The 24,624-nt window shown below is 37.8% G+C and overlaps 1 protein-coding gene and 1 long non-coding RNA gene across 2 annotated transcripts in view; one reads left to right on the top strand and one right to left on the bottom strand.

Annotated features, from left to right (window-relative positions):
- Positions 1–8,175, top strand: part of TACR3 (tachykinin receptor 3) — a 36,221-nt gene extending 28,046 nt beyond the window's left edge. Inside the window, exons 4-5 of the mRNA XM_005418175.2 lie at positions 4,763–4,959; positions 7,860–8,175. Of these exons, the coding sequence (XP_005418232.1) occupies positions 4,763–4,959; positions 7,860–8,175 (513 nt within the window). The remainder of the gene's footprint in view (positions 1–4,762; positions 4,960–7,859) is intronic.
- LOC102037192 overlaps positions 1–24,624 on the bottom strand; it is an 85,536-nt gene that overhangs the window by 27,760 nt on the left and 33,152 nt on the right. The gene's annotated exons all lie outside the window — the stretch shown is intronic.

The following is a 24,624-nucleotide window of genomic DNA, read 5'->3' on the forward strand; positions in this document are numbered from 1 at the left end:
TCCTTTCTCTCTGGTGCCTCATGCATAAGTGCCATGTATGTCCCCAGGACTGGGAAGTGGATTTACTGGCTGCATCCTAACATGCTGGGAGAAACACTTTGTGAAATGTTAGTGTGGTATTTGGTATTTTACTTCTCCCAAGAGTACAGGGCCAAAGTTATGATTCCAGGGATTATCTGTGAACTGCGTTTAAGCTGTGTTCATGAATAAATAACATCCAGGAGAGGGTAAACAAAGACATTCTTACACTCCATGGGTTCTTAAATCATTTGCTTCTTGTTCATATCTGCATAACACCCAGGAGTAAAAGTTCTGAAAGTAATTGTTCTGTGTGACATAAGCGGAAATGAAATCAAAAGCCAAATTCCTGTACTTGTACAAGCAGCAGTATCAAAGATGATTTAGAAAGGCAATAACGAGCTGCAGAGAAGATTGAAAAGGAAATGATTGCAGGGTCCAAGTCTTAGGTTTTGCTGTCAATTCATTGCCTTGCAATGTGAATTGCTATATTCCTCCAGCAGCAACTGAATCTCTCAGAACAGTATATGTTATTCCCAATCTTTCAAGAGCTGCTCTCAATGCTACATCTTAAACCAGACTACTCTTCTAGCTATTCTTCATGCAAAATAAAAACAGTATGAAAAAATAAATGTACTTGCTGGTTTTTCTAAGTGCAGCAGAATCTATTAGTTCCTTTTCACTTTTACTGTTCCAAATTTTTCACAGCAAAGGCACACTTGCAAACTCCAGTTCCAATGAACTTACATCGGTTTTGCTCTTTTATATACATTTTTTCTCATTACATTCATTAATGAAAGAATGCTTCTTACTCAGAAAGGATTTAAGGAATGGATAAAGACCAGAAAGCACATAAATTAACTTCTTCTAGACAGAGTTTTTCTTAGACATAGGCAGCAGTGCACCAGCATCAGCAAAACTGGTTAATGAAAACCAATGTATAAAAATAAATACTTTGATTTTACATTTACAAATCAAGCCTCAAGACTTGCATGAAGGTTGCACAACTGGGAGACCTCAGCACAACTCATTTAACAAAAGTATTGCCTAGAACAGAAAAAATCCTCTTTCCTCCAGTCATGCTGTCCACAATATACACAGAGGGAGACTGAACAGAACACCAGGAGAAAATGGTGCCACTGGGATAAAAGATTTTGCAATTCACATTTTGGAAAGCTCCACGGTGAAATTGTGGCAGGAACAGAGCTAGATTTTAAGCTAAGTGACTGAATTCAGCCATTTTCTTGCTTTAGAAAGGTTTCCTAATGCACAAGAGAAAATCTTTCCAATGAATTCTATGCAACTCAGAACAGAAGGAAAAGCAACTGAAAAACCTTAATACCTCAAAAAGTGAAACAGAACAGACCTATTAAAAAGAGCTTTTTTTTCAGTCACAGGTTTAAGTAGTCAAAAAACAACTGAAGGTCTTTTATATTCTGCAGTTGGACCTGTAAAGTGTCACTGGGGTTTCTTAATGAAACATCACAGTGTACTGGGAAAAGACGATCAAGTTTTTGTGGTAAATTCATACTGCGCCTGTTTAATTTACTTTCTCTGTTGGTTTACAGGCACTTGTTCATCCAAATTTATTCAAGTAAACTCAAGGTGCTCTAGGGTTTAAAGATCTTGAAGTCACTTTCTGTTCATAGTTATTGATATAACCAAAAAATAAAACTTTATACTGGAAAGACCAACATTACAGACAAGCACGGCAGCTATAAAGTGCAAGGTATGGCCTTGCAGTGCGTGCCTCTCTCTGAAAGGGAAAAGGACATCGGGAATAATTTCCCTCCTTCTCCTGATTCTTTTTTTTCCCCTCAATTTTTGCCAACACACAGTCATTCTTAGATGATGAAATGAGAACAGACTAGGTCTTTTTGATTACTCTCAATTTTTGCATTTGACTTCAAATTTAACCTTAACTGCCTTCTGTTTCCAACAACTTCACACCACACAGACTTACAACATCTCACTTATCTTCTCCTAGGAAATATGTCAATAAGTACACTGTACTATATAAATACTTAAAATGACATGCAAACCTGAATGATTAAGAATGTAATGTGCTTCACTGTCTGTCATTCAAGCAACTCATTACTTCACAAATTAAATCAAACACTAATGTCCATCTAAAATCATCTGTAGCTTGTTATCCAGCTTGATTACATGCTTCAGAAATTTCTGCTTTCAGGAGGATGATGACTTAATATTTAGTCATGGATTTCCAGAGAGAAACAGCAACAAGAAAGCCCTATATGAATCTCACCCTCTTAAACTATGAGTATTTTGTTTTAAACAAAAGAGTAACCTTACAGGGAAAGATGCAATTCTCTGAGGGTGATTTGGCATTTTTCATTTCAAAACTCAAAGTTAAAACTTTCAAAATTAGAACTGAATTGCCTGAAATTGTGACAAGAAAAATTTTGGATTTTCTTTCCAGGGTAAAAGTTAGTTTGGAATATCTGGTCCCTTGAAGAAAACCTGAAATGTTGTATTTAATAGTAATTTAAACTGGAACTTCATTCCTTCAAGGTTAATTTGTGCAGCAGCTGAAATCTAAAAGCTGGTTTTTGTACAGCTGGTGAAGGTTTATAAGCTTTAGGAGACCTTTAAGTAGACTTTAGAAGCACTGCTTGCCTTGCCCTTCAATATCTCACAGAAAACTAGACAATGAGCACTTGGATGTCAGAAAAAAGACAAACAAGTTTCTTTGGGAAAAAAAATTGATGCAACTGAGTATGCCAAATAGGCAACATAGACTCTTTCTGTGATTTCTAGCATCTCTGGGGCATGAGTGACACAGTGCTTAACCAGATTAAGCTACATTTGTTGCTGGGAAGCTCTACTGTTTTGGTTCTCAAGCACTGAACAGATGAACTGTAAACCATAAATACAGATTGACCTGTTTACACTCTGAAAATTTGGGCACAAAATCCTTTCATTCAGTACCTATGATATTCCAGTGATGACTAATTCTAGGAACAATTTCATATGCACAGCTGGAACTGCAAGGGCTGCTAATTAAATATCAAGGTAAATATTTAAGACTCGCAGTGTTCTGAAATTACAGAAGTCCTGAAAGGTGCTGAAGTAACACTTATCATTCCTGACTGATCTATAAAAACACAACAACAAGCAAAGGGCACCGGTAAATCAATGACAGGGAGTTTAAGTACCATGGTAAAACTACAGAATTAAGACTTCTATCTATACAATGTGTGCAAGGCAGAGGTGTAAGTCCCCAGCAGAACAGTAGAAGTTATGTCAAAAGCAATGAAATAGCAATGCCATTTAACGATAGACTCATTTGACAACATATTTTTATGCATCATTTCACATACATGGTTTAGTCCAGAAATTTCTGTCCACATAAAATCATAACCTTTTCTCCCCACGCCAAAAATCACATATATAGTCCCATAAACTTCTATATATGCCTAGATGTAGATACACAGACATACCTGTGAAAGGTAAAAGTGATAGCATGTTTTGGTGTGTTGCCTTCCTTTATAACAATGATCTTCCTGATCACAGGATGATTTATAGTTAACTGATGAAAAGTGCTTCAGAAGAACGAACTATTGTAAATGTTTTATATTTGGCCAGATGCCTCTTTTTTGCCTTTAAATGATGATCAGTGCATATATATAACAATAAGCATTCTTATAAGCAAAATCTTGCACATTACAGTCCCATCCAGCAAGAAAGACTGTTAATTGGTGCCAGCTATTAAATGAAAAATGAAAAATTGCTTTATGCTTCCCATAGGAAGATGCAATGCGAGTTAAGGAGGATACCATAACATTTATATGTAAAATTATTTAATTATGTTAGTTGGCATTTTATAAAAACATTAACCAAAGACATGTAAGTATAGCAAATCTCAGTTCTTTGGATTTTTCCCTTGGTAAAACTAGAAAAAGTATGAAATGGCACTTTGTACAGAGAAAATACAGGAACTGTTCGTAGACATCCCTGTTATTCCTCAGTATTCAAAAGTACAAATAAACAAGAGACTTCCCAGCATGGATCTATCATGTCTAGTTCCATTTCAGCTACAAAAAGAAAACCTGTGGTGTAAACATGTGACATATTGTGCTGAAAATGGTAGCTGAACTAGTATTTTACATAGCTGAAAAGAGAAAGATGGGAGTGAAAATTTTACAAGTTGCAAGCTTTCCTCACGTGTTTGGAGCACAAAGCAGAGCCCCTCTTCATTTGTGCTTACTAAAAACTATGGTAGCTAACAGATGTTGTGATGCCTGCAGAAAACAACAAACAAGGATCACCAGCCAAGGGAATTGTTAGGCTCTGAAATTACACAGGATGCTGCAAGTTGCTCGTTTCCTACAAAAAATTGGGGACCAGAAATAGACTTGCAGACCACAATAAAAATAGACAGCAAGGTCAATAAAGGCCAAAATGAGGTGTCTAAATAAAACACTCTGTAACCTTATGCCATGGTTAGATGTACAGAAAAGAAGTGATATTTTAGATAGCCAAATACATTACTTGCAAAAAATCAATACAAATAAAGTCAGGAAAGGTTTTCTTGCTATTTTTCTTAGGAAAAAGAGGATCTCCAGTCAAAAAAAAAAAATTTAGTCAGATTAAAAGGAAAAACTATATAAAAGCATATTCAGCTTTCCTTTGACTTTAAAAACTAATTACAAGAAAATTATTAATGGATGTTGAAATGCTAGTCCAAACTAAAAAGGCTTAATACCATTATTACTTCTTTCAGGTGGTAAAAATGATGATTGTGGTTGTGCTGACATTTGCTGTCTGCTGGCTGCCCTACCACATTTACTTCATAGTCACTGGGATCTATCAACAATTAAACCGGTGGAAATACATTCAGCAAATCTATTTAGCCAGCTTTTGGCTTGCCATGAGCTCTACAATGTACAATCCCATTATCTACTGCTGTCTTAATAAGAGGTAAGAGCTGGTTATGAAATGAGGTGCATAACTTCAGCAAGAACATAAACTGCTTAAACAGAAAAAAAGACACAGAATTTTCACTTAAATAGATTCCAGTTAGTGGGGAAATAACAAAATGAAAAAAATAAAACCCAACATTTCTTAAGATTTGTACTTGACAAGAAGCCTCAAAAACCCAGAGGCAGACTTCCAGTAAATATTCTGGTCTACTTAAAATTTGAGAGCAAAATGCAGTTTTCAGAAACCAATCCTTTCCATGTGCACCTCCAAATTTTTTTTTAAAAACCTATAGCATTTTAATGGTTTTGGTTTGCAAAATATAAAAATAAAGAAGATGGTAATTAGTGATATAGAGTGCAAGCAGTATGTTCACCAATTGTATCCCAGATTTTGTTTTGCTGGAAGAATGCAATACAAAATGTGATTTACTGTGTTCTGTAGATCTCAGCATTAGATTCCTACTGCGCTCCAAGATCTGCAATAGGCTGATAAATATTATACAAATGTTTATATTCTCATTACTTAATACTAAATTACAGTATTGTTTGATACTGTATTATGCTCTGAATTTCAAAGGCACTGTACCTATTGAGTTGCGTGACATTTTACAGATACTTGCTAGCCTGAGACTACAGCATTCCAAAACAGACTCAAATATTTCATTTCAATTTATAGGACCAGGATCTACACAAACATCATCCTGGCCATCCTATTCACCAGTATTTCTTCTAGCATTATTGGATAAAGAACACCAGGAACAATTAATTATTTCACAAACTCAGTCAGTACGAATCAGTATTGATTAAGTAATCTTAAATATTATTTTAAATCTCTTTTGACTTAGCAGCCAGCGCAAAGTTTAGTTACTGTCAAATTTTATAGCAATATTGCAAGGTATTTCTAAACCCCAACTGAAGATCATGTAGTACTTGTCAAAAGGAATCTAATCAAAAATGAAGTGAACAAATCCTAACAAGTTTTTATTGGCGCAAAAACATTGGCGTCATCCTTCTTGATGAGGATAACTTGTGACAATTCCATTCATGATCTTTTAAAAAGACAAGGTAATGACTAAATTCATAGTGCCTTCTGCCTTCTGATGAGCTTTTCATCACTTACAACTGTTTAAAGACAAGGTAAAGTTTTAGCATGCCAGAACAAAACTAACTCAAATGGCAAATTTTCCATTTGTTTCAACAGAAACCAGATTTCACTAAGTGTCCAGTGTCTGCAAAATCAAAGGCAAAGAAAAATGAGGCCTCATTTTTTTCAGTTACTACCATAAAACTTCTAAACCAATCCCATTTTCTTCAAAAACTTTTTATGGCACAATTACAGAAGTATTTATTAAAAAATAGTATCTCTGATGTGGCTTATGTTGACACTTGCAAACTGCAAAATTAAATGTCTGGATTAAAGAATACAGTCAAAGAAAAATTAATATTTTGAAACATACTAAAGGTCACCTTATTCAGAATTTGATGCAAGAATGAAGTCCTGGTGACAGTCCTGTTATAATTAAGTTCCGTATTGAAATGAAGATACCAGAATATCTGCTTCCTTTTCATTAAATAGGAAAATAGAGCTTGTTGCTGGGATTCAGATCAATTCATGCGTCTGCTGCATCTAGTACCAGACAGAGTCAGAACATCTATCCCTAGCATCATCTTCCAAGCTAATTAGGATATTACGTATCTAGATAAAGAGAGCATTATTTCAAGATGAAGAAAAAACATGCCCTGAATCAGAAAGAGGATGGAAGGTGCCAAGAAAAGTAATACAGTTAAAAGATGTTTTGGTTTTACAATTCCTGTCACAAAATCCATTTCCATCAGAGGCTCTTTCAGTATTTTTCCAAAATATGGACCGCATGTAAACTGAGAATGCTGAATAGCAACCTACGTGTGTGGTTGTCATCACGTGAGAACTCCATGGCAAACTTAAAAATTTGAGGAAGGAAAAGTCGCTTCTGTGAGATCTGTTAACTTTAACTGAACACTAGATCTGAATTTTTACCTGCAGTCATCACTGTGGTAGTTTAACCACTGCTCCAAAAAACTTACAGGCAGGATAAACAATGGAGCTGATTGTTTAAACAAAACAAGAGAATCAAGACAAGTGAGAAAGTCAGATAAGCTTTAGGTCTAGGTGAAAAGGTGTTGTTTTTCCAGTTATACACAGATACATAGAGAATTGCTTTTCTAATATATTAAGCTTTTATTCTGGAAGCGCATACACACAAAATGCAACAATGGTCTTTACAGTAAATCCCTGCCTCTGTATGAGTATTGCAAACACTGATGCTCTAAAACCTCAAAATGCCTGTTTGTAGATTGCTCACGTTCAGATTTCAACTTTCTAGGATCCTCTTAATTATTAAAAATTATTTTCCAAATATTTCACATGAACAATTATTAGTCATTAACTCATTCCCATATAAGCATCCCTGTTAGAGAGAAACACAGAAGGGATATTGAAATTTGGAAACTGGGATGGCACTTTAGAGAAAAGTTACAAAGTTTCTTGCTGAAAGAAGATGAAAATACAGATGCAGATCTCATTAGAGGTCAAACCAAAACAATTTCTGTGAAGACAGTTCTGCGAAAGTCGGTATTTGTTTACTTTGCAGAGGCAAAAGACAGGAAATTCATTATAAGGAAAATACCACTGTTAAAACGCAGGGACAGCATATAGAAAATCAAACCAAAATGAGTTGTTACCATTATCTTTTTTGTCCTACTCTGACCTCAGTCAAGGAAACCCCCACTGACTTGAGCCCAACCAGGCCTAGGGGCAGGATAACTGGCCAAGTCAGTATCCTGGCAGCACTGTGTGTTTTCAGATGAAGGCCTGGGGCCTTGCGAGCCCAGGCATTCACCAGGCTTCTTTCCTCCTAGGTTCCGAGCTGGCTTCAAGCGAGCTCTGCGCTGGTGCCCCTTCATTGAGGTGTCCAGCTATGAGGAGCTGGAGCTGAAGGCAGCCAGGTTCCACCCCGCGCGGCAGAGCAGCCTCTACACTGTGTCCAGGATGGACTCCAGCATGACCGTGGTGTTGGACACTAATGATGGAGACAGCATGCACGCCAGCCATAAGAAAAGAGCAGCTCCAAAGGACCTGAACTTCAATGGTTGCTCACAGAGGAATTCCAAGACTGTCTCCACAGCCTCAAGCCTCATCAGTTCACTGCACACATCAGCAGATGTTTATTCCTAAACATTTCACTTTGCTAGAAGGGCAACACGGGACAGTGTTCTCCTACTTTGGAACTCAGTATCCGTACCACAGGAAAGCAAACCAGATTCCACTAATAAACCCTAGCTATAAATATTGTGAGACTTTTGGGAAATCTCTTCCTTTTTTTTGCTTTGGAGAGGAAGAGGAATTTGAAGACATATGTACGTCTCAGTCCAAAAGCACAGTTACACCTTAGCTGCAACAATGTTTGTAGGGATTATCCAGAATAAACCAATGGCATTAAATCTTTGTTTCAGTTGTCTCTAACCTGTGGCATTAATGTTTGACTTACCAAAATGTAACAGGCTCCTTTACTTATCGAAGCAGAAATGTACTGTGTTTTCCATTACGAGTGTATTAATTCTACAGTAACAAAATTACATGATATTTGATTATAAAGATGTATTTATAATGAACACCTAATGAGCCCCAAGTCTATTAAGCTGTTTCACAATTTAGCTCCCAGACAAACAGATAAAATTAAGTTCACGTGAATGCAGTTCAGCTCTGTCTGCAACAGTAATTTTGCAAATATATGTAAGAACCGGAGAACATGACTAAGAGACTAAGTTAATTCTACCAAAGTTTGCATATTAGTAAACATTAGACTCTAATGGGATTTTACTTCCAGGGGAATATATTGCTTTGATGAATCTCATAGCTTTGTATCTTAGTTCTAGGGGTAAGGTCTGTCTCAGCGACCTTAACAGAACCTTTCTGACTGACTTTGGAAAGGCCAAAAGATTTTAAACTGGAGATTCATATATGAAAAAATAACACTGTGGCAACAGACTCTTTTCTGCAGAAGATAAAGTAACAAGACTCATGATGAAAAACTTCCACTGGAAAAAAAAAAACCTATTTGGGCTCTTTTTGCAAATTTTCCATAGCTTGATGCATGTCAAAATACTCCTGTGCCTGCCTCTGAAAATATTCTAGGCATTCTTACACAGACATGTTCCCACCGAATTCAGACAAAATCCACTTACCATCACTGTTGCAGATGAAGCTGAATGTAACAAAGGGACCAGAGAGCAGCCTTAGTTTTAGTTAAATGACTGTGTCAGTTGCATAGATAGACTGGTTACATAAATGTTTGTTGTCAAACAGTTAATAAAAATACCAAAAAGAGTGTGAACGTCTTCCCGAGTTAGCCAAACCAGCACAGGACAGTGTATATCTGGTTGAACCCAACACAGTACCAAAGCTGAGCAATTAATAAAGAGACATTTGAGGAGAGAAAGGCTTGAGCCAGCTTTAGTCCACATTCCTTCCCAGCAGCTGGGGATGATCAGCATTGTGACAGTGAGCATATCAAACAAGATCAGTAAAACAAGAATCATATTTGTATTGTGATTCATGTATATAGTCAATTGTTACGTTCTGCTAAGTGTTAACTTGTACTTGTATAGTGATTGCAGTGCACTGTGGTATCACTTACTAAATCAAAATCCTAAGGTAAAATATCCTCAAATACATAAACCTGATACATTAAATTCTCCATGTACAGAATAACCGAAGAACCTGATCATAGAATATTGTACTCTTACAAAAATGAATCACAAGCCCAGACTCACACTTTTTCTATCTATGGCCTGATATTAAATCCACTGAAACAATCCATTCATTAATGACTTCCCTTTTAAATGTTGGTCCATGCTTTTCAACAGTCTATTTCTCTAAAAAACCAGGTATTTTCCAACATTGTAATTGTCATGCTCTCACTTCTGCTTGTCTTTTTTTAGTGTGTAGTAATCCAGCAAGTGTCATGCAATGCCTATAAAATACTTGTGAATTTTTTCCCTTTAAATACTCTGTTTTAAGAACTTTAAATCTTCCCAGGTTTTTAACAACTCTGTTAAGAAGATCCAGGATAGTCACACACAAACAAAAAATTATGCTAAGTATATTAACCTGATGGTGATGTACTACAAACACATGCTGTGAAGTCCTCTGTCTGCTCATGTACAGCTTCTGAGAAACATACATAGAGAAAATGTATACTTGTTAAATAAACAGTCTTCTCTAACAATGGCTATTACAAAATCAGTGTAGATAAATTTATTGTTTTTAAATGTATAAATTTTAAAAAGCTGTATATAAAAGTACAGCTGCATAAATGTATAAAATATCATCTTCATGTAACATTTAGTATTTTTCATTGACAAATATCAAGAAAGCAATGGTGGCCTCCTCACACTTGTACCTCTAGTGAAACAATTTCACTTTAAGTGTTTATGATATGACCTCCTGGACAACTAATCCATTGATAATATCGCTATATTTTGGTGGGCTGGAGGTATCAAAACACCCTCACCATTCCTGTAGTTCTTCTGAAGTTACAGGATATTCCTGTATAATAAATTAAGAAATCTCTGCCTGTAATCACAGCATTGTTTTAACAAAACATGACAGCAATAATGTGGTGCAAATCAATCTGTGTCTCAGCCCCCAAGAACATGCAGGGTTACACAGTTAAACAAGTAGCACAGCAAAAGCTGTGACTGACAGCAGCTTTCATACGAATTACTATTTCTGAACAAGCATTTTCAGCAAGTGGCCTGGTCACTATAAAATTCCTTACAGGCCTCCTGACACCCCTCACTAAGTGTAGAGGAAATCGGATCATCCTCAGTTTGTGTCAGTAAGACTGCACAAAGTAGTAGAGGGCATACAGAGCACATGCTCTTGCATGATTGCTGGTGCAGCACTGTGGCTGTCTCATGTCTGCAACCTTCAATCCACACTCTTCAGTTTTGCTAGGAGTGAGTTAAGGAAAACAGACCAATACAGAGCTAGCTTCTTACCAAGAAGGGCACAATAATTCTCCAAAACAGCTGCAATTAAACAGCATCAGAAAAGGTTTTCTGATCCTGAAATCTTCTGAAACATGTTCGTCCTTCTCACTATAACAGTTCATAGTACTTCAGCCCAGGCTCCTGCTGGAGTCTGCCTCAAATGTATGTGTGATGAAGAGATCACTGCTCCCTGAACAGCCATTTTGCAAGAACATTCCCTTGGTAGAGAACAGGTTTAACTTTCACATCACCAAAGACAAAAAAAATCAGCATCAGTTTACTCTGTCATTCGCTTGACATTGGCTAAACAAAAAAAACACCAAAACAAAAAAAACCCAAAAACCAATGCAATCAAACCAACTTAAAAAGCAAAACATGACTATTTAAATAATAATTTTAAAAAACCCTCATTTCTTGTCTCAAGTCTTAATGGTGGTGCATTCTCCTCCCCACACTTTTCCTTGAACCACTCTACAACCTCAGGAATCCCCACTGGGCATTGGCCTTTGTGTGATGAGTTGGGTGGTCAAGCTTCCCTTGATCATATGGCAACTCTAGAGTGGTTGAGCTGGGAACATCCCTGAGATGAAGGACAAGAGCACAGTCAGTCCCCCACTTACAGCCTTGGGACTTTCCCTGAACCATAACCCAAGGGGAGTAACACCACTGTGGCTGGAGTTTTGAAAACAATTTGAAATTGTATTGGAAGCAATTTGGAATTGTTTTGGAAACTCCAATCATTACTGATCTGAGGATGGAAATCTTACAGATTACATCTCGCTACCCTATAAATAGAGGTCCTAAGTGAGGCCCCTTGAGCTTCCCTGGACTTCAGTGGAATGCACCAGAATCTCCCTTTGAGTGGGACATGGCTCTCAGAGCTTGCAAACTCTCATGTTTGTGAGAAAGCTGAAGACAGGGCATAGGCAGATAAAGTCTCACTCCTTGAGCCTCAACCGCTGAGAAAAGCCAAAGCACTCGACAGCGTATTTGACTGAAATCAGGGGGAATTTTTCACAGGTACTTCTGTACACACTTCATTGTGTCTGTGTGCATGCATGTGTGGGAATTGATTTAAATACCCTGTAGCAAGTATAGCATAAACACTGACATCTCAGAAGGATAATTAACTACTGCAATTTTAGTCAATTTTATTGAATTACTTTATAAATGCTGAATTAGTTAATTGATTAAGTACTACTTAAATCCTTTAAACACGAAACATTGATCAGGTCTAAGGCTAAGTTTTTTCAGTGGGGTCCACTCTGAACCTTGTGACTCTATGGGAAGGTCTTCCTTACACTTTCACCCTTATCACTTGCATCCCTGGTCTCCATGCAAATCATTCTAGTGATTTTAAGCCAATATTCCTTTGTATGCTTCATTTACATAGTAAATAATAGAGTGAACATTGCCATTGAACTTGGTTGCACTTTCACACATTTATATGAAAACTTGCTTTTCTCAATACCTGTGACAGTGATTCTTTAAGCTACCTAAACCACTCAATTGTGACAAATTGGCATAGTCAGCAGAAATCAGGATTTGCAACAGTCTTCCACATAAAAGCATGATCTTGAGAGGAAAAATGAACTCCAAGCACACTCAGGGTACTTGGACAGAATGCTTTCAGCAGATTGCAGTCTGGATCTCTTTGGCAGGAATCCATTGACAGCCCTCCTTCCAGTTCACTTACAGCACATTGTCAAGGTTGGGCATTGGCAGACCTGCACAGAGTGAGCTATTTGCAGCATGTTTACATCTGGTAACTAAAGGTGTCACTGAGGAAGGTCTCTGATTAATACCAACATGTATTTTCAAAAATAACATACAGAAGGAACTGATGAAAAAAAGGAGAACAAAACAGGCTTTAGAAGTTGGTGCTTTCTTATCTAAATAAAACCATACAGGTATTTTGGAAGTGGATGCTCCTCCTTTAATACTGGGGAATTTTTTTCACACCAGTGAAGAAGACTATTTCAGCGATATAAATTCCAAAACCTTTCAGGCTGTGCCCACCAGGATACAGGATTCAGAAAAACTCTTGTTCCTTTTGCATTTATTTCAAGGCTTTTGAAATGCCTATTCCAAGTGGAAATTTACTGCTGAACTTCTTCCTCTAATTCAACATGAGTTTAAATTTAGTGTCCTAAATACTATGGGCTGTTTGTTAAAGAATACCTCCAAAGATTGCTACAAAAGTTGCAAGAGATACTACTAAGGGCATACCACTCTTTACAGATATCTTGTGAATTCCCTGTATTAAATAATGCGTTCAGTTTGTGTCTTCCTGTTCATGAGCAGATTCAAGTGGTTCTATGTTCATAAATCAAAATGATCTGTTGAGATCAGTCAAAAATAATTCTTTTTCAGTCCCTGAGCAGTTGCTGCGGGTATTTAAATACAAATTGTATTTAGATGAGTTCATATATCACATGGATATAGTTACTGGCTAATTGAATTGTTTCTCTCTCATCCATAAAACTGAAACATGCATATTGCATTACAACTGGCATCAGATTTCCCAAAGCAAAGGGTTAAGCTTTCAAACACCAAAGCTGTTTGTTATGAGTACTCTGCAACAGCCTCTGGAATCCCTATTCCTAAGTTTCACAAGGAGTTTTTCACTGCAATATTTGTGATGCAAACAGAAAAAGGGACACCAGGAACACTCACATGAATTGTACTTCCCAAGCACATTTGGTATGGAAATTCATGTTGCCCAGCTTGCTTGGATTTTCACACTTTAGATTTTAAAAAATCCAAAACCAACTAACTAATAATTTAATCAGTAGGCACTGACCAATTAAATCCTATAAATGTGCCAACACCTGAAATGTTCAGCAGCTCTTCTACAACACTGCCCACAAATTCACATGAAAGTGAAGATAACAGATCAAGTCTGTAGATACCACACACATCAAAACTTCAGGCAAGCTCCTTCTTGAATGCAAGGGAAAACTTCCTGGACAGCATCTCCAGATTTGCAGAGGTTCTGCCAGAGGAGGTCTGACCAAGGACATATCTGACTGGATATGTTCCAGCATCAAAGGACTTCAGAGCAGTCCTTTGAGCAGTCCAGCCAGCAGCTCTTTCCTGTTTGCAATACTGAAATCTGTATCTTGTATGAGAACTGAAACACTTAAGGCAGCCAGCAACACCTTCAATATCAAAGGTACAGTTTTGCCTCGACCCAAAGCTCTACTCAGTAGGACATTACACTAGGCAAAGTAAGCTTTTATTCAGAAGTGTGTTCTAATATATCCACAGCCTTCATTCATTTGGTTGAGTTTGGAACCTTGAAAACATTTAGACAAATGCATCACCAAGAAGACATGGGCCAGGTGAGGTGGCCCACCTGGAGCAGCTCTCCTGAGGATTCGCAACTTCAACAAGGCAGACAAGAAGTGCTCGTAGAAGCATCATTATCTTCACTTCTCATCCTATGTATGCCCTACACCACAGCACCCTCATGGCTGCTGAGTCATGTGATTGCTGTCACCTAGCCAGGCTAATGTGTATGGGGTAGCAGGACCACTGCTAATAGAGGAAGGAGAAAGCAGCCAAACAGCTTGTCCCTGGTCCCCAAACTCCTTTTCATAGCTTGCTAGACATGGAATCACCCTACAACTAATAGGATGTAGATATACTTCAGAGCTAGCAGCAGATAAGCTTAGGTACAAAAAATAGCACAGATATATGAACATAGAGCTCTGTGGGGGCTAAAATTTACCTTGAAATTACCAAACTACCACAGGTAAACTTGCCCATGCTGGCATTTGGCTGGACCATTTCTACTATCCCTAATGATACATGTCCCACTCATAGTACATGTAGCTACCTCCACATTCCAAAGCAATTATTATCCTAACGTGTACCAAGGGGAAAAAAAAAATCAGCCTAACCATCTGCCAAGCTCTCAAAAAATGAAATGGTAGAACTCCTCACACACTCTACACGCTTTCCATCTTATTGCCATAACAACATCTTTGGCAGCCCCTCCTTGTTTCAACCCAAGAGAAGCCTGACCCTAAGGCCATGAAGGAGCTGTGGTGCAACCTGACAGATTTCCCAGCATGGCTGCAAGATCTGACACAGAGAGCTCCATACCTTATCTCAACATAGACCTAAATACCTGAAAGAGCCAGGAGTGATAATCCTAATTGTTTTTACCAAATCATTCCATTTGCCTTGCTTGCCACTGTGAAATACCAGGGTGGGTGTTTCACAGAAATTCTTGGAACAAATAATGCACACATACACACAAGCTCCAGGGAAGGAAAACAACCCTGAATGAAATCCACGAGTTTCATCTACAGAAAAGAATTAAGCAAGTCCCCAGTGCATCTTGAACTCTTAGCACTGGTTCTGGGAATTTCCAGGAATTCAGAAATGAGACATTGGGACAACCAAATAGTTAAATGCTAATAATCTTCCACCTTCTTCTATTGGCAGGTGAGTATTTCAACAGAAATCCATGTGGACGTGTCAGAGGTTGATATGATAAAGTGTGCTAATCATATCATTTTGATATACAGCTTTGAGGGGATCTGGATGACCATTTGCCTAATCAATTTAATATGATATTCAGACTGAAATACATGTTTCTGTTCTACTGAAAATTTTTGCCTGAGAACTAATAATTGCATAAGGGCTTTAACTCTTTTGAGCCTTCTGAGGAGGTGACAAAGGAACTTGGAGTTCAGGCACCAAAATACTTAAGAGCTGTTGCCTTTAGAGGTAATTGAAAACAGAAAAAACTCCTCTGACACAGGGCACCATATGTTTCTGGATATACTAAAACAGGTCTCCATGTTTTAATTGAAAAAGCCCTGCTAATATTATTCTGTATTTCAAATCACTGCAAAAGCTCTTAATAATGAAGGTCAAACACTAAATTAACTTTGCTTAAGAGGTAGAGTACTTACCAGGGCTGTTAACTCTGCAAGATCCACAGTTCCTGCCTGAACCTAAGGATAGAGAAAAAGGGAACAAGATAAATTAGAATAAGAAGCTATCATTTGTCTGACAATGTCAATTTGGAATTTTGAAAAGCGTTCTCTCTGGAGAGATGTTCACTGGTGTTGGGGAACACCAGAGGCAGCAATTCTAACATACAGCTTTGGCCAGAGAAGGAGGAGCCTGCACACATGTTCTGCAGAGCACCAAATGATGAGGCAAAGAGCCAGGGACCTCACCTGGAGCTACTTGTGTCTACCTGGCAGGGACAGCATTACTCTAAATGCACTTGTGCCACCAGTTCTCAAACCCTTCTCCCACTTTGTACAATGCCTTTTCTCACTTCTCTTTTCTGGATTTTTTTTTTTATGTGATATAGTTTCTCCTCAAACTAAGAAGAAACTTCACCTGCTCTCTCTTCATGGGCATATTTAATCAGACTGAAGATGGAGGCACAGAATTCTGTTGTCTATGCTGAGATTATATGCCAGTCAACCTCCAAAGAAGCAGCATAAATATCCTGAGAGTTAACAACTGAGCATCAGCTGGATGCTTTTAAAAACCCACAACTGCAAACACATATTAAATTAGCATGTGTAAGTAACTTGTTATCACAAGTTATTGATGCACAGGGTCAGACTTGACTATGATATGATTATTCAAAATGGATTTTGCTCTCTCCTACCACAGGCTTCGCTGAATGCTTTACGAAATCACACTACTGCAGTGTAAGACACTGATGAAATTCAATCCCTTGAAAATATTTAGAGTTTGCCATATTTCTCCAGTAGATTAAATAGTGTTAGATCTGTCAGTTTCATCATCAGCTTCTGCCCATATTTGTAAATTCCACTTCTTTTCTCTTGCTCCTCTAGCAAGGCTATTATGAGTATTATGTATAGCCAGTGCTTGTAAGGCAGCCTGGAAATGGTCCCATTGAATTACTGTGACCTCCATAAGAAAAGTGTGTTAGAGCTAGGCCACTAAAGCTGAGAAACACTAGCCTCCAGCTCTTCCTCCTGTTTTGTTAGGAGGCTTGTTCCAAATTCTGTAGATGGAAAGGGGATAATTAGGTTTGTTCATAACCCAAAAGATGAGAATTGCAGAAAATGCTTTGGCACTCAAGAGAAAAAAAATCATTACTCTGTAACACAGATTCAAAGCAGCAAATGTCAGCTCAAAATTATAGTTATGTATTGTTCCCTTAAATAATTAATATGAATGTTTTTAAATAACACCCTTAGAAATAGCTAATAGTTCATTTTATTTCAAAGAATTTCAGGGGGGAAAAAAAGAGGAAGAGATAATGGGAAAAGAGATAGAAAAGAAGAAGGAAAAAGTAGATTAATCTTGTCTACTCTGAGGGAAAGCAGTCAGTCTCTAAGCCATAGAAATCATTAAATGTATATTTGTAAAGCTCAGCCTTTTCCTCAATGAACACACCAGAAAAGCTTTTACTGGAAATGAGAAGGAGGGGAAGGCAAAGGTAATTCCTTTCAACTTGCTTTCCCACAAATGTTAAGAGAGCTTTTTTTAAACTTCTTTATTTCCCACCATCAGATAATCTATGGCCTTTAACTATCAAAGTACCAACATGTCTGTACCATTCTAACATGAAAAAGCAATAGTTCTCTGTGTGTGTATATATATATATATATATATCAAACTGTGTACCTGAGGAAGACACTGGGTAAACATGGCACTGCAAACCATGTCAGGGCATGGATATGTCTCATGATATCAGTACAATAAAATTAATCCTTATTTTATAATCCTAATATATAAGCACTGTACTTCTCTTACATTAGTAATATAATACTGACTAAGTTCTTATGGAGTAAAACCCACTGTGCTGTGTATCTCAGCAGAAAACAAAACCACTGCTTCAATGTGCTTAGAATTAAAATGTAACACAAAGAACGTGTAACACAATGACTGGCAGATGAAAAAAGGTTTGCTAATAATAATAGTCAACTTGATTAGGAAAGGCTCTCAGAACATCTCCTGGTTCTCTCAATAGAAAAGTACAATGTCTCGCTTTCCTGGCAAGGTTAACATTGAATTCACAAGATGGTCTGAGAGAGAGTATTTGGGACCAAATACAGTCTTCTTTTCAACTGCATGCAACAAAGCTAATTAAATCACACAAGGTTCACTCTGATATAACTGAGAAAAATTGACTCAGATATTTTCATTATAATGTTTCATTTGTATTCATTCAGGTAGAAAGAAAAAAACCAAACCGTTATTTTTCTTAGCTTTGCCCCTAACACATCCATTTACACAGAAATTGAGAACTTGTGTAAAATTATAGAGCTATAAATGACAAGATTTGTTGAAATCATAGAATACACTGAGTTGCAAGAGACCTGCTAGGTTTACCAAAGCACAGCTCCTAGTCCTGCACAGGACAGCCCCAAGAATCACACCAGGTGCCTGAGAGCACTATCCAAACACTTCTTGAACTCTGTCAAGCTTGATGCTGGAACCACTTCCCTGGGGAGCCCGGTGCGCAACCACTATCTGGTGAAAAACCTTTTCCTAATATCTAATAGTTTGGCTTTCTGGGCTGCAAGTTCACATTGCTGATCCATCCCACCAGCACCCCAAGTCCTTCTCAGCAGGGCTTCTCTGAGCTGTTCATCCCCAGCCTGAGCTGGTACCAGGGTTGTACAAACCCAGCTGCAGCACCTCACACTTGGTGTTGCTAAATCACATGAGATTCCCATTGACCCACTTCTTAGGCTTGCCCAGGTCCCTCTGGATAGCATCCCATCCTTCAGGTGTGGTAACAGCACCACTCAGCCTGGTGTCATCTGCAAATCTGCTAAAGCTGCACTCAACCCCTTCATCTATTTCAGTAATGAAGATGTGAAATAACTCTGGTCACAATACAGACCCCTGAGGGACATCACTTGCCACTGATGTCCATTGGAACTCAGAGCCATTGACCACTACCCTCTGGATGTGACCATCCAACCACTTTCAGATTCATCTGACAGTCAACTCATAAAATCCACCTCTCCAATTTTGGGGGGGAAGATGTTGTGGGGAACCATGTCATGTTTATGAAAGTCTAGATAAATGAAATCTGTAGTCTCTCCTTGTCCACTGACATAGTCGCTCAGTCATAGAGGGCCACTGTGCTCATCAGGCAGGACTCACCCTCATGGAAGTGAAAAGAAAAAAGCACTGATAGTATCCAAACATTAAAGAGACCTTAGGTATTTCCACTAATCTATTCAAGTTATTCAATTTCCTGAATGTAAGATGAAAAGCCTTTCCTGCTGTACAACAGTGGGTGCTTGTAAAGAAGTCTTAGAATTATAAGAAATGTAACAGCCAGGGTCTGTTCCCAGAACCTCATGATTTTTGAAAGCAAGGTGCACCATGTTGGCGAAATAAAATCCTTAAAATCCTTACCTGTGGACATGGATCACATCCAACAGAGGCAGCAGGTTGCACAGCAGTCTTTGGCTTCTGCTAGAAGAATTTTGTCTTTTTTTTCATCCTAAGTCCCTTGAAACTACTAGCTGTTAATGATCTTGTTTACCTTATTGACACAGGGTTTATGATCTGTCTCAAGTGACTTTTCCACCAAACTACCTAATATTTATCTTTCTGTTCTTAACTAATCCACCATGCATGGAAATCTTGACTGCACAACAACACAACCATAGTCCTAATCTTCCAAAAGCACAAATCCTTCTTCCTAACTGCACAAAAGCAAGAACTTGTAACAGGCAAAATCACTTAAAAAGACAAAATCATTTTAAAAATGGAATGTATTAAAAAGCAAGAGCTGCTTTTCTACGTATTCTAAAAGCTATTAATAGGGGTTATTCTACAATTTGTCTACAGTATTCTGTATTATTAAGAAAATACAGAGCTTCTTAAAGTACCTGTGGTACCACACCTGACAAGGGAGGGCACTTCAGCGAGTTGAGTGATGTGGACTTAATACAGCTAAACAGAATTTCCCACCACTGGATGGAACTCGTTAGCTCCTCCTCAACTGAGAAACCAAAGGCTGAAACAAAGGGTCTAAACCATCACAGTTTCTCTTCTGCATTTGAGTCAATTAGTTCACACCAAGCAAGATCTTTTCAGACTACAGAAAAGCATCTTTTCCTGAAGTACTGAGAAATTCTGATTCCTGAGAAGATCAAGGGAGATGCTTTCAAAGTAGTTCCACATCTTGCCAAAGACACACTGCACATACTAAATCTTAGAATGCTGTAAGTTGTGACATTATGGAGATGAAAAAGAGCACATTTCAGATCAATGTCTTTTTTGCAAATATGAGGCAAATACACAGAAAAGAAGCTTTTACCTCAATGACACCTAGAGACTCAAAAGTCACAATTTAGTTGCTTTAGCCTCTGTGAAACAGGTTTCAGGTGCATGTGTCAGAAAATGGAATTCGGGGTACTGGTTGTCCTTTACTCTCATCCACACAATTGTTACTCTGCAGAAGTATCTAAATAGAAATGGGCCTGACTGAGAGGTTTTTATAAATATGTATTGAAGCCTAAGGAATAGCTTGCCTGAATGATTGTCATAAGTGGAACATCTTGTTCCAGGGGAAGAAAAAAGCTTCCACAACGAATCTCCACAACATGTGATAAAAGCCCCAACAACACAGTAAGAAGCAAAGTGAAACAACTAATTTAACGCCACAAACTGACGTATATATATGTGTGTATTAAACTATGTGCAACATAAGCTTGATGCAAACCATAGGGAATAAAAGGTGGAGATTGTATTGGGCCTGAATATAATGGAGCTACTTTTGCCCACAGCTGCCCTCACAGTGCTATGATTTGAATTCATGGATAGGAAGGTGTTGATAACATACCAGTGTGTAGGTACAAATTATGGAAACCACTAAATCACTCAAGACAAGGCAGAAAGTTCTCTTAAGATAAACATGAAACTTGTAAGCTGAACAGTGTGATGCACATTCAGGGATTGAAATGGATAAATCACAGGTACAAAGGAAAAAAGCTAACAAATATCACTGAAAATTATTCTTGGGCAGGTATAATGCATACAAGCTGTCATTACAAGAACAAGAAGTACAGGAATCGCTCACTTCCCTTGTGTACCAAGCGTTATTAGTTGACACCTTATATGTCTGGGACATACTACTCTTTCTAACAAGCATCACAGAAAGCACATATTCAGCCTTAGCTATTCCCTTTCTATGCCTAGTGTTCACTATTGAGGCTGGGGCATCATTTCACAACTAAACAAAAGCCAAAGAAGCTATCGTTAGAGAATATTATGTAGCAGAAAACCTTAGAATTCCAATGCAACTGAAAGAATGGGAAAAAAACCACAGGGATCAAATCACAAACCAGCTCAGAGAAGAAGAAAATATCTCCAAGGAATCAGAGACTTAGATTTTGTCATGTTTTTAAGAGAGCTTCAATTTAACTACTAGTTAAATGTTTGTGGTTGTGTAGGTATTTGGGCACATAGCTGGGTTCCCTGAGAAAATCATGTAGCTCACTAGAGTATCATTGTCCTTCTTCCCCTTGCAACCAAGATGTTTTCATCTTGGTAAATTTGGGACAGAATTTAATAACAAATTCTTAAAGCCAATCCCTTTCCCCTTAGGAACTGGAAAAACTTAATGAACCTTTAATTAAAATGACCCACCTCAGGCATATGCAGAAGTTGCATAGGCTTCCAACCAGAAACTTCAGTAGTACCCATTAAAAGTTTTAGCAAAACTTCATTTTAGCAAGTAAAGTAGTTTCTCATAGTATTTGATTAAAGTAGCACAGGGAACATCAGGCCTCGTAGGTCTGCATTACTTTTACAGACATCTGTAAGTTTAAGCATGCAAGATCACAGACCAAGGAATCTGACACCACAACTGTTGTAGGTGAGATGGAGTGCTACAAACCACTCTTGTTACCATCTTGTTCACCCTCTGCTCTTCATCAGTCCCTGCAAAATTATTACTCTGTGGGAAAGAATACATTGTCAGGCTCCATAGGAACATGAAGTACTGCAGCGTTATCTTCAATGCATTAAAGATGACCACTGCTGGGTTTTCTTTAGACACTTTTTTAAAGTGTCTAAATTTTTCATCTGATAGCTTTTCTAGAAAACAAAAAGTTACCTCTTACAAACTGTTTTACAATATTTTTCCTACCATCCTTTAAAGAATTAGGATTAACAAAAAAGACTTTTTTCTGTCATGACATTTCTCAGAAAAGCACAGATTTCCTTGGCTTTTGCAGTTGGTCTATTTCATTACACCTCATATTTACATAGACGTTCACAGGGGTTTTCAGCATTAGCCCTTTCTTAAAAGAATGAAATTCAGTTTTCAGTAATGTATTATTTTCTCCTTCATTCATGAACAACTTTTAGTTTTCTTGGTTTTTAATTCCACTTTTTTCCTCATATGTTTGTAAAGATCCTCGCACTCTCTAGTTTCTTTGTCCAATACTAAATTACTGTGTTTATGTTTGCTTGTCTGTACCAAGTAAAAAAAAGGTAGAAAATAATGGAGCGGGAAGTATTTTGTGCACTGATCTAGGGCTTGACTTTCTGCTAGGGCACAAATCATAGCAGAGTCTCTAAAATGCACAGGAATGGGTGACAAACACCATTGCAGTACCATAGAGCAGCGCTCCCTAAACAATGAGACCTGATGCCCTCCTCATCCTCAAGCACTTACACTTTGTGGTGCATCCAGTTTTGCAGGGCTTTCAGTACAAACTCTCACAGACAAACCTGTTGTTGTACAGAATCTTTTGGGGGAAATGAAGCTAACTCTTACCCTTAAATGTTTAAGAACTTTTGCAGAATATAACACAAGTCAGAATGTCCTGCAAACATATTATACCGATTATTTATTTCTAGAAAAACCCTACGTTTCATTTAAATTTCTATATAAAACTTACACACATGTAACTGGTGGTTTTCTAAAAGTAAAGAATGATGCTTCTGCAAATTCAGAAATAAACTATGTACACTGATGAGGGAGTTTTATAGTCAAACATGTCACAGATTATTAGTTTGTCATTAAGCTATTCTCATTATTTTGCAACAGGTGAAACAGTAGTTAGGTTTACTCACTGAGATGTCTTTTATTTTTTATGTGATAGATTTCAAACTCTCATTAATTGTTGCTAAAGTATCATTCAGAAGTCAGCATTGAACGTAGAAGTGTGTTCTGCCTGCTGCTCAGTTACTGCCACTGGAAAACTTCCCATCTTTAGGTATTGACCTTAACATCAGCTCAACACAACTTGTAGCAACAGAAAGCTTGTCTTGAATCCCTAATCTCATTAATTCACTGGCTAATGCTACAGCTAACACCACCATTGTAAAAATCAGTAACAAAACCAGCAGTGTCCAGGACAGTCATCCTATTGTGATAAAGAAACTTAGACTAAGCAAACTGTTGGACCACACTGAGCAATGCAGCAGCACAAGTGTATCAAGCAGAGCATGAAGCAAAAGTGTGCACATCATGAAGATTCTAAAAGAAAATGGGAACACCCTTGAGACTAAGGACAGTTCAGCTAAAGTTCTTTCTCATCAGTGTATTCTCATTTTTACTAGCAGTATTTGTTTTTCACCTAGCCAGTAGAGTGCCTGTCTTCAGAGACTCAGTAGATTAAAAAGAGACTGAACTTACCCTCCCTATATGCTAGACAGTAAAATAAGACATTTGGTGCCCAAAGGCTGATTCAGACGATCTCAACAGGTCTCTCATATGGTTCTCAACATATGGCTCTCCTCAATGGTGTGAACCTACTTTAGAAAACCCTCCACCATCCACACTACTAAAGTCTACCCCATACTCACACCTGAGTATCATAAAAAGACACTGACAGAAAGCTTACACAGTACCTGAGCTATGTATAAAGCAGTATCTGTACAGCAACTCCCCTTAAATCCATATAGGAAGAATGCCACTTCTTCCTGTGGGAACCAAAATAGTCCAAATGGGGAAAACACAATTAAGGTTTCTTGCTTTTTCCATACCCCAGAGAGAAAGAGCAGATGCTTTAAGTTTGCTAATCTTGCAATTTTTGAGAGGGTTTGTATGTCACTCATCAAGCTGACCTAGACCCATGAGGAAAAAAAAGATGGTCAGGAAAAAGAATAGTTACAGATGCTAAAGAAAACTGTGTGAGAGACAGGAAGGATTGGCATGTACAGAAGGCAATTTTTTCTAAGGGGCATCACTCTGTTGTTTTCCATTCATGATATAAGTTGTACCTATTTTAACTTATTTAGGTAACTGCACTATGACTGTCAAAGAATGACACTAATACAATGTGGGGTTTCTTTAATGTTTTTGTCACTATGCACTTTTGTTTCATGTGAGCCAAACAGACAAGAAAAGTGCTTTGAGTATAACAAGAAAATTCTTCCTTTCACGTGAATTCAAGGTGTGTATATTCAAGGTATGTATATGAATTCAAGGTATGTATATTCAAGGAGAACAGGAATTGAGTCTGAGTAGAAAGACCAATTAATTAAAGACACAATAACACTGTAAAGAAGACAGAAGGACTTGTCCCCAGTAGATGCAGGAGCCAATTCTAGCTACTAATTCTGCTGCTGAGCCAAATCTTCGCTGCAAAACAAGTAGCTGACTTCATAAGCAGTAATAAAGACTTCAAGACAGCTTTGGTCA

The sequence above is a fragment of the Geospiza fortis genome, unplaced genomic scaffold, assembly GCF_000277835.1.
Source record: "Geospiza fortis unplaced genomic scaffold, GeoFor_1.0 scaffold11, whole genome shotgun sequence".
NCBI classification, from domain to species: Eukaryota; Metazoa; Chordata; class Aves; order Passeriformes; family Thraupidae; genus Geospiza; species Geospiza fortis.